At 36.4% G+C, this 12,479-nt stretch overlaps 1 protein-coding gene across 4 annotated transcripts in view; it reads left to right on the forward strand.

Annotated features, from left to right (window-relative positions):
* Positions 1 to 12,479, forward strand: part of XRCC5 (X-ray repair cross complementing 5) — an 88,168-nt gene that overhangs the window by 14,902 nt on the left and 60,787 nt on the right. For all 4 annotated transcript variants that reach the window (XM_072961607.1, XM_006207300.4, XM_072961608.1 and 1 more), the window contains 5 exons: positions 1,420 to 1,611; positions 4,419 to 4,533; positions 5,663 to 5,801; positions 8,620 to 8,732; positions 12,376 to 12,438. In XM_072961607.1, the coding sequence (XP_072817708.1) occupies positions 1,420 to 1,611; positions 4,419 to 4,533; positions 5,663 to 5,801; positions 8,620 to 8,732; positions 12,376 to 12,438 (622 nt within the window). The remainder of the gene's footprint in view (positions 1 to 1,419; positions 1,612 to 4,418; positions 4,534 to 5,662; positions 5,802 to 8,619; positions 8,733 to 12,375; positions 12,439 to 12,479) is intronic.

A 12,479-nucleotide genomic window follows, 5' to 3' on the forward strand; every position in this document is an offset into this window, starting at 1 on the left:
CGATGATCTGTCGGAGTTCCGCAGGTGCTCTGGTTGGCTGAGTGGGTCTGTAGATGTGGGTCTGTAGATGTGGGTCTTGGTGTATTTGTGGGAGAGGGTGACTTACAAGAGTCCTTCTACTCCGCCATCTTGCCTCTCCCCAGGAAGCTTTGTTTTAAGGATAGCAAATAAAATGAGAAGAGAAATCACCTTAAAAATAACCATCTGCATAGGGGTGACCAACAAGTCATGTTGAGTAAACTGAAAAGATTGCTGAATTCAGATGTTTGGGTTTCCAGGGACAGAGTAAGGTTATATGCTGCAGGGGAAAGAACCTTGTTCTTTCAGTCAGATGACTGAGTCTTTGCTCCACCACTTACTAGCTATGTGGCCTTGGCCAAATTATTTCATCTCTGAAGCTCAGTTTCCTTTTAGAAAATGGAGATAGAAATCTCTACGTAACATAAAACGATGAAATTAGATTGTTTACGTGACAGCATTTATAAAGTGACATATAGGGTATTATCATAAAATGTGCTTGGTTGACTTTTCAGTTTGTATATTGATTACTGAGTATTCCTATGACTGATAATTTCAGTGTATTTTTAGTCTCATTTTAGTCAAACAACTGGAGTGAAACATAAGAACAACATTGGTTTTACTTATTTCTGGCAATTAATTGATTTCTGTAGAGGAATTCTCTATCTAAAAATAATGATGATAACATTATTTGGGTTTTAAGTATTTTATATGCAATCTCTTATGAATCTTTATAAAAAGCTTGAGAGGTCGTTAATGGGCATTTATTTATTTCTTTTTATCTGCCTAGAATATCATCCACCCAACCTTTTTTCGAGGAAGCCTTCCTTCCTACTCTTTAACCTCATGGCTTGAATGAAAGCTGACATCTTCTAGATCTGGCCCCAGGCTACCACTGATTCCTTGTTCTTTTGAATTGGAGAATAGAGGGTTAAACCCTAAGTCCCTCTTTAATAGTGGAGTTGGACATTATGAGCTTGAATGTGTTCAGAAGCAGTGTGGAGGAAGCCAGTCTGAGAGAGCGAGGCCAACAAAGAGGCAAACGATGATGAAATACAGAGAGAGAGTGAGAGGGTCACAAAATCCTTGTGGTGTTTGAAACCATGTCGAGTCATTCTAAGGCCATGTGCAGCCTTTTCTCTTTCAATTATTTGGTTATGTAAGCCAATAAATTTCCCCTGTAGAAGCCAAACCAAAGAGGCTTAGGTCACTTGAAACTGATAGGTTGCTGGCTAAGGTTAGATAAGTGTGACAGTTGAGGAATGTAGAGCTCAAAGAGGCTGGTTGACTGACATGCCCATTTTCTCATAGTTAGTGAGAGACAGTCACAGGATTAGAATCCAGGTTAGTATTTGTCTTCAGAGCTTGTCTTCTTAACTACTGCTGATCTTTCCCTGATAGCTTGCCTTTTCCAATTGACAAAGAAGATGGAACTGGGGACAGGGGAGATGGCAACCTGAGCTTGGACCACCACGGGCCCTCCTTTCCTCTGAAAGGGATTACCCAGCAGCAAAAAGAAGGTATTCAGATGGTGAAAAAGGTGATGATGTCTTTAGAAGGTGAAGATGGGCTGGATGAAATTTATTCCTTCAGGTAAGAAGTGAAAACATTGTTACAGCTTTTAGTCGTAAGCAGAATAATTCCTCTTTTGATCAGAAGACTCCCTAGTGCTTTTCCTTTCCTGGGCCACTCTTGAATTAGCAGTTATTCTTTAATATATATTCCAATTTTTATTAAGGAAATGGTACACCAGCCCCTAGTCCCTTTTTTAAGTTTGTGTTATTGGCACAAGATTTCTTGTTTATTTCTAGGACTGTGGCAGTGGGGTTTGGAAATATATAGATACCACGAAAGATTTAACAAGTCAAATTTTTAATGATGAGGTGGTAGATTTCTTCTTTGTGCCAAGCTCGGGGCACATTTGTTGGGCCCTCCCTTTTTATCCACTTGAGAATATTCTTAATTATAAAAAGTAATGTCATATCTGAGATAATAATATATTCTTATCCTCTGATTGAGGTTTTGGGAGGCAGTATACTATAATATAGTGATTTTTTAAAAAACTTCTGGTCACAAAATAGTTTGGTAAGACAAAACCAAACCAAACCAAACAAAAAAGACTGAAAATGTTAAGAATTTATAACCTACTTATTCCTGTGGGCTTTGTAAAGGCAAAATGATTTAAGAAATTTGTAATCCCTGAAGGACCATAGAGCAATAAAGCAAGCTGCTTTTCTCAGCCATGCAGTTAGAGACTGTGGAAGAGACAGTCTCCTTTATTCATGTTATTCTTGGTTAGAATTGGATATACGCTTATTTTGAGGAAAGAACCTGAAAGGGGTCCATAGCATCTATAACAGTATGTTTTGAGGGACCAGATTTGGTAAAAGAGTGGCAATAGAATACTTTACCACAAAGCACGGATTGTGGATTTTCAGACTCTCAGGGATAATACCACTTAATGTTAAAGAATTCATTCTAGTTTATTGATAAATACACAAAATATAAGCATTTTAAGCAAAGTTCTTAATTGAAGTAAAGGTTCAATTGAAGTAAAGTTTCAACAGATATTTTTGGAGTAACTGTAATGTATATATGCTCTAATTTTTCTTCTCAGTCACAATTTTGGAATATTTGTGGGGAGCTGTACTTGACAAGCATTACATCCTGATTTTCTAATTATACATACTTTTGAAAAATTGCAGGTAAATGGGAATTTCGGAAATTGAATTGTAATTTCCCAAGGGGTTGGCTAAAGAATCAGTGAGGAATCCTGTAAAGTAACATTTCTTGTTATAGAGTGTGTGTTCTTACTGCAATGCATGCGAATATGTTTTCCTTAATTATTCTTTCAAATTTGGACATGGCTTGCTTTAATGTGGGAATACATATCTTAAGATAACATATTCACCATGATATTATAGAGAAGAATTATAGGCCACTAAAATTACCATTAAAAAAAAGTTTATTTTCCTATAACATAGCAAGGAGGAAAATTACTATTTGTTGTCCTAGCAATTTGAAGCTGCTTGGATTTAAGTCTGCCATGAAGATGTGGACCAGCACTTTGCCATCCAGTATATTACCCATCATCCACATGTGGCTATTTAAATTTAAATTCATTAAAATTAAGTAAAATAAAAAATCTAGTCCCTCAGTCACACTCGTCATTAGTTCAAGTGCTCACTAGACTATTGGACAGGCACAGTTAGAAATAGAACGTTTCACTCATTGCACAGAGTTGTGCAGGACAACACTGGACTAGACTTGTCCTCATCTAGAAGACCAATAGAGAAAGGTAACTTGACTTCTAATTAGGGAGGTTCAGATCTAGTGCAGAGCTCATCCAGTTGTTCTCAGCTGTTACGTATAAGATACTGGTCTTTAGAATTTCACCTGGAACAGAATCCAAACCTCTTGATAGTTTTAGACTGACTTATACTTGGACTGGCAATGTCGTATGAGACAGGTAAGACTTGGTTTCATACCTATTCACTCCCCAGTGAATCCAAAGTCAAGATGTACCATAGGCTTTGGAGAAGGGTATCAGGTAGAATATCTACTATCCTTGTAAATTATGTATGAAAATTGGAGTCTCTTGAGACCTCTTTGTCCACAACTCTGAGTAATGTCACATAATCCTTAGCAAATACCACAAATTCCACCCATCTCCTATAATTTCCTCTGTTGTGTTTGATTAGGGACCAGATGAAAATAGAATTGATCTTCACTAGTATTCAAATGAAGTAGTACTCTACATTGTGTTTGCTACTTCCCAATTCCTCTTCCTGCCCAGTAAGAAATCTAGAGTTATCTGCTTTACTTTAAGACTGAATATGGACTGCTAAGTTCCTTTATCCCACAGAGAGTCATTATTTAACTTTCTTCATTGTATGCATATACACCTTTTATCTTTTATTTCAGAGAATTGAAATTAACTAAAGAATTACAGAGTTGTGAACAGTGATGTTATAGGATGGTGCTCACCCTTTGATATCCTAGAGCAGGGCTTTTTATCCTCAGGTCCTTGGTTTTCAGGGAGTTGGTGTGTACAAACTGATTTATGAATGTGCCTTTATCATATCCTCACAGTGTCCTTGGTCCTGAAAAGAATGTTAAGAACAACTGGCTGAGCTGAAAGAAAAGATTGAATAGGGGAAGATAGAGATGTTCTGTTTCACTTGACAGTAAAGGAATTCAGCTCCTTCCTCCTAAGCCAGCTCATTTATATTCTGGCTCTTTCCCAGCTGATGGTTGCTACAAGTTTTCCTTGCCATCCTCTGCTGTTCCTCTCTTTATAATCAACATCTCACTTCTCATTCTAGAAAACTAAATGCAACATCCAACACAGGCTAACGTTTTAAAATTGTTGCTTTCATCATACATTTTTCTTTATTAAGTGAGAGTCTGAGGCAACTGTGTGTCTTTAAGAAAATTGAGAGGTCTTCCGTGCCCTGGCCTTGTCAACTGACCATTGGCTCCAATTTGTCTATAAAGATTGTGGCTTATAAATCGGTAAGTGGTAGGTACATGTTTTTTAAAGAAATGTTATCAGGCAGACAAATATGCTTATATAAGGAACTGACAATTCATGTGTGGGTTACTCAAAGCCATAATTACTACTTCTCTAACTGCTCTCCCTGTTCATTTCATCTCTGTTTAGCTTTTATGTGAAAGGCATGGTAGGAGAGGAAGTTTTAAGAATTGTCTATAATAGAGGTTGATTCCTTACTCTCTCTTTCTCTCCTTTGACAACTGATCGTTAATCATGAGTTTCAGGCCTTTCTCGTTCTCTCTTTCTCTTTTAAAGAGAGAAAATGAAATGCATTAAGTTGTGTCATTGTAGTATCATAGCAGAAATACAGATACACACCAGAGATAAGTTCAGCGTTTTGAAAACTCAGTCACATCTAATTCATTTATTAATGATCTGATAGTAACAACATCTATGAGATATCAAAAGATGTTAACTTGTTAGTGTGACATTACTTTTTGTAATATACATACATTTGTACATAATAGCACACTTTAAAAATGAGTTGCTCTTGATAATTATTTGATAAAATTCCAGTTTGAGTATAAGTTTGTGGCTCATGCCTCAACCTGGCCCTCCTTGCCTTTTTTCTTTAAATGTACAAAATAAATACATGAAAACATGTTTTTTATATATTGAAAGACTTAATTCCAAAACACATTACATGCATGAAAACCATGGAGGTACTTCTTTATTTTGGGTTCCATCAAGTCTAGAATAGCATCCCCGGGAATAAAAATTTAGTCTCCTTCCTTCCTTTTTTTTTTTCCTAGTCTCTTTTTCATATTTCCTTATTGATTTCTGCCTGCTTTCCCTTTCTTCTCTATTAGAAAACTGTGATAACAAAATACAAAATCTGGAGGTTTTGTATAGAGAGTGTTGGAATAGCTACAGATATTTATCTATGGATTACCCTGGGAAAAAGTGAAATATAGAAAGAATTATAAGATAAACTAAAATTTCCACAATAGGCAAGAGATGACAATGTAGCTAGAGTAATTGTTCTGGATTTTTTTTTCTGTAAAGCAGAGAGTATATTAGGTTTTTATCTTTTGTCATTCAGAATCCTAGCTTTCCTTGTTTTCCCTTTATTTTTCTTTTGGAAATCAGATTCTTCAGGAGAAAACTAAGAAGTCTTGGACAGTTGTAGATGCAAGAACCCTAAAAAAAGAAGATATACGAAAAGAAACAGTGTTTTGCTTGAATGATGATGATGAAACTGAAGTTCCAAAAGAGGATACTATTCAAGGTATTATGCCAATGAGAGTTTCACTTCTGCCTCAAAGATTTTCTTCAAGATGATGTGAAGCAGGCTAGGTTTTATATTGTTATTTGTTGAGAGACACAGCCATCGTGGGGGGACCCTGAGACACTGGGTCCTTTAGCTCATCTATTGGGTCTTAGGCAGGATGGTTCCGAGGCAGAAGTACACTCGGGCATTCGTCTCTGTGGGTTTTAAATGTCTCAAGTGACAGGACTTCATACTTGGCTTTGTTTTAAAGTCTGAAGCTTACTAGCTAGGAGAATACTTGTATTAATGTGACTGTAGCAGGTTTTTTGGTTTATCTTTGACTTCAATGATGATCATTTTTCTGAATGCCATTTTCAGGTCTTATATCCTGCCAGATTGGCTTCCTTAAGGAATTAAGAGGATAAGAAAAATCCTCTCTGTTTGTCATATTGCTTTATGTTCACTGGGATCTTTAGAGTTGTACTTTATATATTTACACCTATTTGATCTGCATAGTGTATCTAGATGGCAAGATGGCTTAGAAACTGGCTGGGAGTGTCTGAATGTTCAGGAGCTAAAATGATAAGATACCAAATGATGGTTAATGTAGAAACCAGGGTCTTTTAAAAAATTTATCACCAAACTGTGTGCTACTCTGTATAATTTTAATTTGCAAGCCTTGAAAAAAATTTCTTTCATCTGTGACACTGTATTGCAGTATTAGTGTATATTTGTGTGTGTTGCAGGAGTTGTAAGGGGGTTGGGAGAGTAATTAAAGGCGATGGTGATTATAACTCCTTTTTCTCTCCTGATGGATTATGTTTAGAATGTGAATAACACCCCAGAATCTTTACTAATTCTTTAATTCAACTCAGTAGTAAGTGTAGTTAAGAACAGAAATTTTAGAGTCAGGCCTTGGTTAGAATCATGGCTCCATTACTTGCTAGTCATTTGATCCTAGTATAATGACTGGCCTGTCGTAGGAAGCATAGCATGATTAAGGGCATAAGACCAGGGAAGCAGAGGGCCTTCTCAGTAATACCGCATAGTTGGGTGGGTGTATTGGGCATACGCAGATTCGTACTCTACATAGTATCTGATAGACAGCCTGCATTTTCTCTTTTAATCTTCGCAACAACCACTAAAGTTGGCAATCTTGTTTCCATTTTATCAGTAACGGAATTGAGGCTGAAAGACATTAACGTAGACAAGGTCACATAGTTAACAACTGGTAGAATTTGAACCCAGGACTGTCCTACTGGAGAGTCTGTGTTTCTACAAACTATTCTAAATTAGGAAGGGCTTTGAATGATAGACTGAAGAGTTTATGCTTAATTTTGAAAGCAACATGGAGCTGTCTATAAGTTTTGAGGAGCAGAGTGTCACTGGGGCTGTGTTTTAGGAAGATTAATATGATATCTGGGTATAGGATGGGTTGGAAGGAGAAGGGACTAGTGATGAGGGTGCTGATTCTTTTGGTTGCAGGTGAAGAAAGCAGCTCTGGTTATCTTAGGCAAGAAGCAAATGCATTGATGGAGTAATGGAAAGGGAAGTTTTAAACGTTTCAGTTCAAAGAGCATAGGTGTGCAGCTTTTCTCTCTTACTTTTTTACAGTTACTCACAAACTTCCTTTGCCTGCCCTCCACTCTTAGACAGACTAGTATATATGAGCAAAGAAATATGGCCATATTATGTTGTAGTCTGTTCTTTACTTTTTGCCATGTATAAAAGGTAGAGTTATTGATTTTCTTTAAATAGATGAACCAGAAAACATAAGCCAGTTTTAGTCTGAATTTTCAGGTTACTGTTGAACAATTCAAGTAAGATGTCTCGAAAAACATTTGGTTTAGATACCATGTTTAATATGTGTCATATGTATCCCTCTTAATTTTTTGTTGAAATTTTTGTTTTTACCATCAGCTTTTTAAAAAAGACATATGTGAAAATAGATATTTTCTTTTTAATTAAATACATGGCATGAACAATGCGAAAGGAACCAATAAACACTGAATCACAGAGTCTACCCTCAACCACACAAGTTTCTTTGTTTCTTGGGGTAAAGATGCATGTGCTTTTCATTTGCCCTAGGTCAGAATCCTTGGATTTTGATGATCCTTCTCCCCACTAAACTTGTAAGACTATATATTAAAAGGACATGACATTCCATAGAGCAGAGGCCTTGGAACAGGGTTGGAGTTTTTTTAAGGAGCCAAGAGCCTATATCTGTATGAATAACCTAAGTAATTAAAAAGAAAAAAAGTAGATAATCCATTCCCAGAAACAAAATACATTTAAATGCAGAAAAATATCCAACTTATCAGTTGAATGTTTCTAAATAGAAGAATTTTGGCTTCTTCCATTAGGCATTTGTGTATCTCCGGCATGCATCTTTGAGAACATTTTGTTCTGAAAATTTCCTGTGTGCATTTTTCTCTGTGGGTCTCCAGGTTTCTGAATGAGTGCGTTCTTGTTACTATGTTTACAAATCATGATTGTCCTTTACTCAACCACGGTTTATCCTTGGAGGATAACTAGCACATTGCATTTGCTGCATTCTTTCTTCTAGGCTGGATAATCATTAACGTAACTAGATTGCAGAATACGCTCCTTAAAAAATATAATTAGATTTTAATCATTTCTATATTGTGTATGTTGTTTGTGGATCTGCTGCTTTTTCCCCATTGGTCATAAGGGGCAGAAATCTGGTTCCAGGGGACAGTATATGGAGGCTTGATCCGGAGTGTGCATGTATTGTTAATGCATGCGTAGGGCCAATTTCAGCTTGTAGAAAATGAGGCCCCATGTGCTTAACAGATGCTCTTCTCTTGTTCTCTAGGGTTTCGCTATGGGAGTGATATCATTCCTTTCTCTAAAGTGGATCAGGAGCAAATGAAATATAAATCGGAGGGGAAGTGCTTCTCTGTTTTGGGATTTTGTAGATCTTCTCAGGTACAGTGCTCATTCTCCTAATCGTAAACAAAACAAAGGAGCTTTTTCTCATTATTATTGGAGATGGTATGCTTTTGATTGGGCTTTTTGTTTATAATATATATTTGTTTCACTTAAAGTTTTTCTAAAATGTGGTCTGGAGTATTTCTTTTTCTTTTAATTTTTAATTTTATTTATTTTGGGGGAGGCGGTCATTAGGTCTATTTACTTACTATTAGTTTGTTTATTTGTTTGTTTTAATGGAGGTAGTGGGGATTGAATCCCAGACCTCTACCACTGAGCTCTACCCTCCCCCTCAGGTCTGAAGTATTTCTGTCTTTGAGTTTTGTTTGTTTTTGTTTTGTGAGGGGAGATAATTAGGATTATTTATTTATTTTAATGGAGGATTTAATGGGAATTGAACTCAGGACCTGGTGAATGCTAAGCATGCCCTCTACCACTGAGCTATACCCTTCCGCTATCTTTGATTTTTGAAGATAAAATCCAAGATACAGAGAAGTCAGCATGAATCAGAAGAATAGATTCAATTAAAAGTCACTTAGCTTTGCTGCCTGTCGTAGCTCTTAGCAGTCTTAAAGAAATAGCATCCAGTTCTTTGTTATTGTATTGCTTTCTCCAAACTGTTATGTGTACTGGAGTGTTTTATAAGAATGAAAGTCTAGCTGGGTTTTACATGACCATAGACCTCTTTGAATATCATTGATTTATGCCAGTCACCCTTCTTCTCAATGCCCAAGAAAGAGGTCTAAGGTCTGAAACTTGTTCATAAGTTATATATTTTTTAGACAGCAATGCAGAGATACAAAATAGACATAGTGGGACATGCAGTAACTCACTGAAGGCCATGGGATACCATATTCTATCCTAGAAAGGGTCATTAAAGATTCCCAGAGGTCTTAGGTGAAATGTTTTTGAGGTAGGCAACCAATGAGAGTGAATAAGTAGAAAGTGCATCTTTTCAGGCTCTGGAGGGATGAAGAGGTTTTTGTTGGTTCTAGAAGACTCAAGTGAGAATTATAATAAAAATAAATATTACCCAATATATTGAATTTGAACTTCTTCATGTTGCACTAAGCATATAATCCCTGTGTGATTCAGTGTTAGAGTAAGTCAGTGCAGTTGAGGAGAATGTTTTTCATTATATGCCAAAACTGTTAGATACATTTTAAGACTCATAAGCCCAAAACTGGGAATATTTACTCAAAGTCAGTACATTTTAATAGTGGTAATAAATACTTTTTGGAAGTTGAAAGTCTCTAACAATTCTCCAAGAAATTACACTAGATGTACTTTTCTCTAAAGTTACTCATTTGGGGAGGTGTATAAACTTAAAACTTATGGTTAATAATGAATCTTTTCATTGAAACAGAATGACCATTCAGATCTATTTGTAGAAACTGGCCTATTGGGAATTGGCTCTGTCTAATTCCAGATAGGCAGAAAAGACCTTTCCAAAACACCTGTAAGTGTATTTCAGAACTCAAAAAACTGAAATCACTTGTGCCAGGGTGAGGGTGGGGACTTATTTAGTTAAATGACAAAGCAAGAAAGAGTGAGATGAACAGAAAGCACATTTTTCATTTTAAAGGATTTTTCATTAACTTAAAATTAACTTGTAAGTCATGAAGTGTTTTCTAAATCAACTTTTTGTTTTAAGCTCTAAATTATTTTTATCTTAAGCATAATATCAGACAGGTAAAATAAAGATAATCATAATAACTACCATTGAGTGATTATAATATTCCAGTCACTATACCAAGCATTTTATATAAATTTTCATTTAATTTTTATTACAAGCCTCCTAGGTGGGTGCCATGATATGTATATTATACATTATGCAATTGAGGCTCAAAGCTATTAAATAACTGGCCCAAGGTCACCCAGCTAGCAGGTGGTAGAGTTGGGTTTTGAACCAGGACTCTTTTGACTCCAAAGCTTATGCCATTAAGCAGTTGTAATCTGCCCACCAGGTGAACAAACTCATTTTTGAAAAGTCTATTTTTTTACATACCTGCTTTCATGTATTGTCTTAACTGCATACACATTATCATAAGAGCAAGGTGTTTTCCATACCAACAAAGGTAAAATATAGGTATGTACCTTTTAATAGACTAGTAATTATCTTAAAGTTAATAATATCATATATTTTTCCAGATTCCCTTAAACTGAGGGATACTGACATTTCTGGATTGAATTAATATGAAACTTTTCATTATATAAAATAGGCTTCTTTTTTTTTTTGAGTTGTGAATTACTCTTCTCTTTTAAATTTTCAAAAGTCTTCAATTTGTCTTCTTCCAAGTTGTCAGTGTTCATATCTAATTATAGGCTGAATAAGAATTTAGCCAGAATTTCCCCAAATGTCTGATTGCCCTTTGAGAAGTCATTTAGGTGCCTTAGGGAAAGATATCATTAACTGTTGTTCAATCAGTCAAGAACTATTATGGATTCTAACAGGAGGGCAAATCTGTATGAATGTAGCAAACTAAAAATATAGGATTATTCTCATATGTCTTCAAATAAAGGTTTTCAAATGGGGGATGGAAGTGAGGGATGGACGGTATTTGAATCATATGGGCCTCACCCACACACCTTTGAGACTCCGTCTTCTTGAGCTGCTGTTACTGTGTGAAAGTGCTCAGTTTCTCGCTTTAGAGGTGGGAGGGCAGAAGACATGTGAGAAGCATTGCCCATACAGCATATAGCACGTTCTTAAAAGTGAGCTCTGGGCTCAAGATCTCACAGATCGTAGAGACGCTAATCTTGGTTGGTAGATGCAGGTGGTTATAATACTAGGAACTCTTCAGTATCCATTTTCTGATCTTTGGCTCCTCTGATACTCGGCTAGTTCAGAAACTTAAAGGACGTGTAGTACTTATTTTTGGTTTAACTGGCTTCCCTTCCTCCAGTCCTGCCCCTCTAATTAGTTCTTCACTCTAGTCTCTTTGCAGTTCATCAGTGCCTTGTCACTGCTCTTAGGATGAAGCCCAAACCACTTAACTTTGCTCACAAGAAGTTTCATGATCTGATCTTTGCTAATCTCGCTGGTCTAACTTTTCAGCTTTCTGCTTGCACTGTGGTCACACTACTCTAAAGGCAGTTCCCCAAATGTACTACATGTTTATGTCACTCCAGACTCATTCACACTATCATCTCTGCCCGGGACACTTGTGTCCAGACTTTCATTGTAGTTAGTTCCTTTACATCCTGTAAGTCTTGACTTAAGTGTCACCATTTGCAGAAACTTTCTGTGACCCTCCCTGTGACCAAGCTAGATGGCCTTCTTATGTGCTCTTGTGGCACTGCACTGTAATACTGTACTCTTGTGCACTGGAAGCCCTGTGTGGTAACAGTGCATTGCAGTTAATTTCATGTTTATTTATCTAAGCTCCTCAAGACATAGCTATACCTATTCATTAGTGTGTTTACAGTGCCCAGAACAATGTTTGACATAAACTAGGTGCTCATTTATTTATTGTGCTCAATTGATTTGACCCTTAAGTAGTAAGTTGTTTCTAGTACCAGTGAATGTTTTACAGTAAGAGCATTTTGAATAGAATTTCTTAGTAACTTGCAACTTTATGGTTTTTTGTGTTTCTTATTTTGGATCAAAACCAGTTCTTTTCCTCACTTACTCTTGTAGGTCCACAGGAAATATTTTATGGGAAATCAAGTTCTAAAGGTCTTTGCAGCAAAAGATGATGAGGTGAGTTGACAGTGGGTCTTTGAGGTAATGCCACAGGATTG

Source organism: Vicugna pacos, chromosome 5 (assembly GCF_048564905.1).
Source record: "Vicugna pacos chromosome 5, VicPac4, whole genome shotgun sequence".
Classification (NCBI taxonomy): Eukaryota; Metazoa; Chordata; class Mammalia; order Artiodactyla; family Camelidae; genus Vicugna; species Vicugna pacos.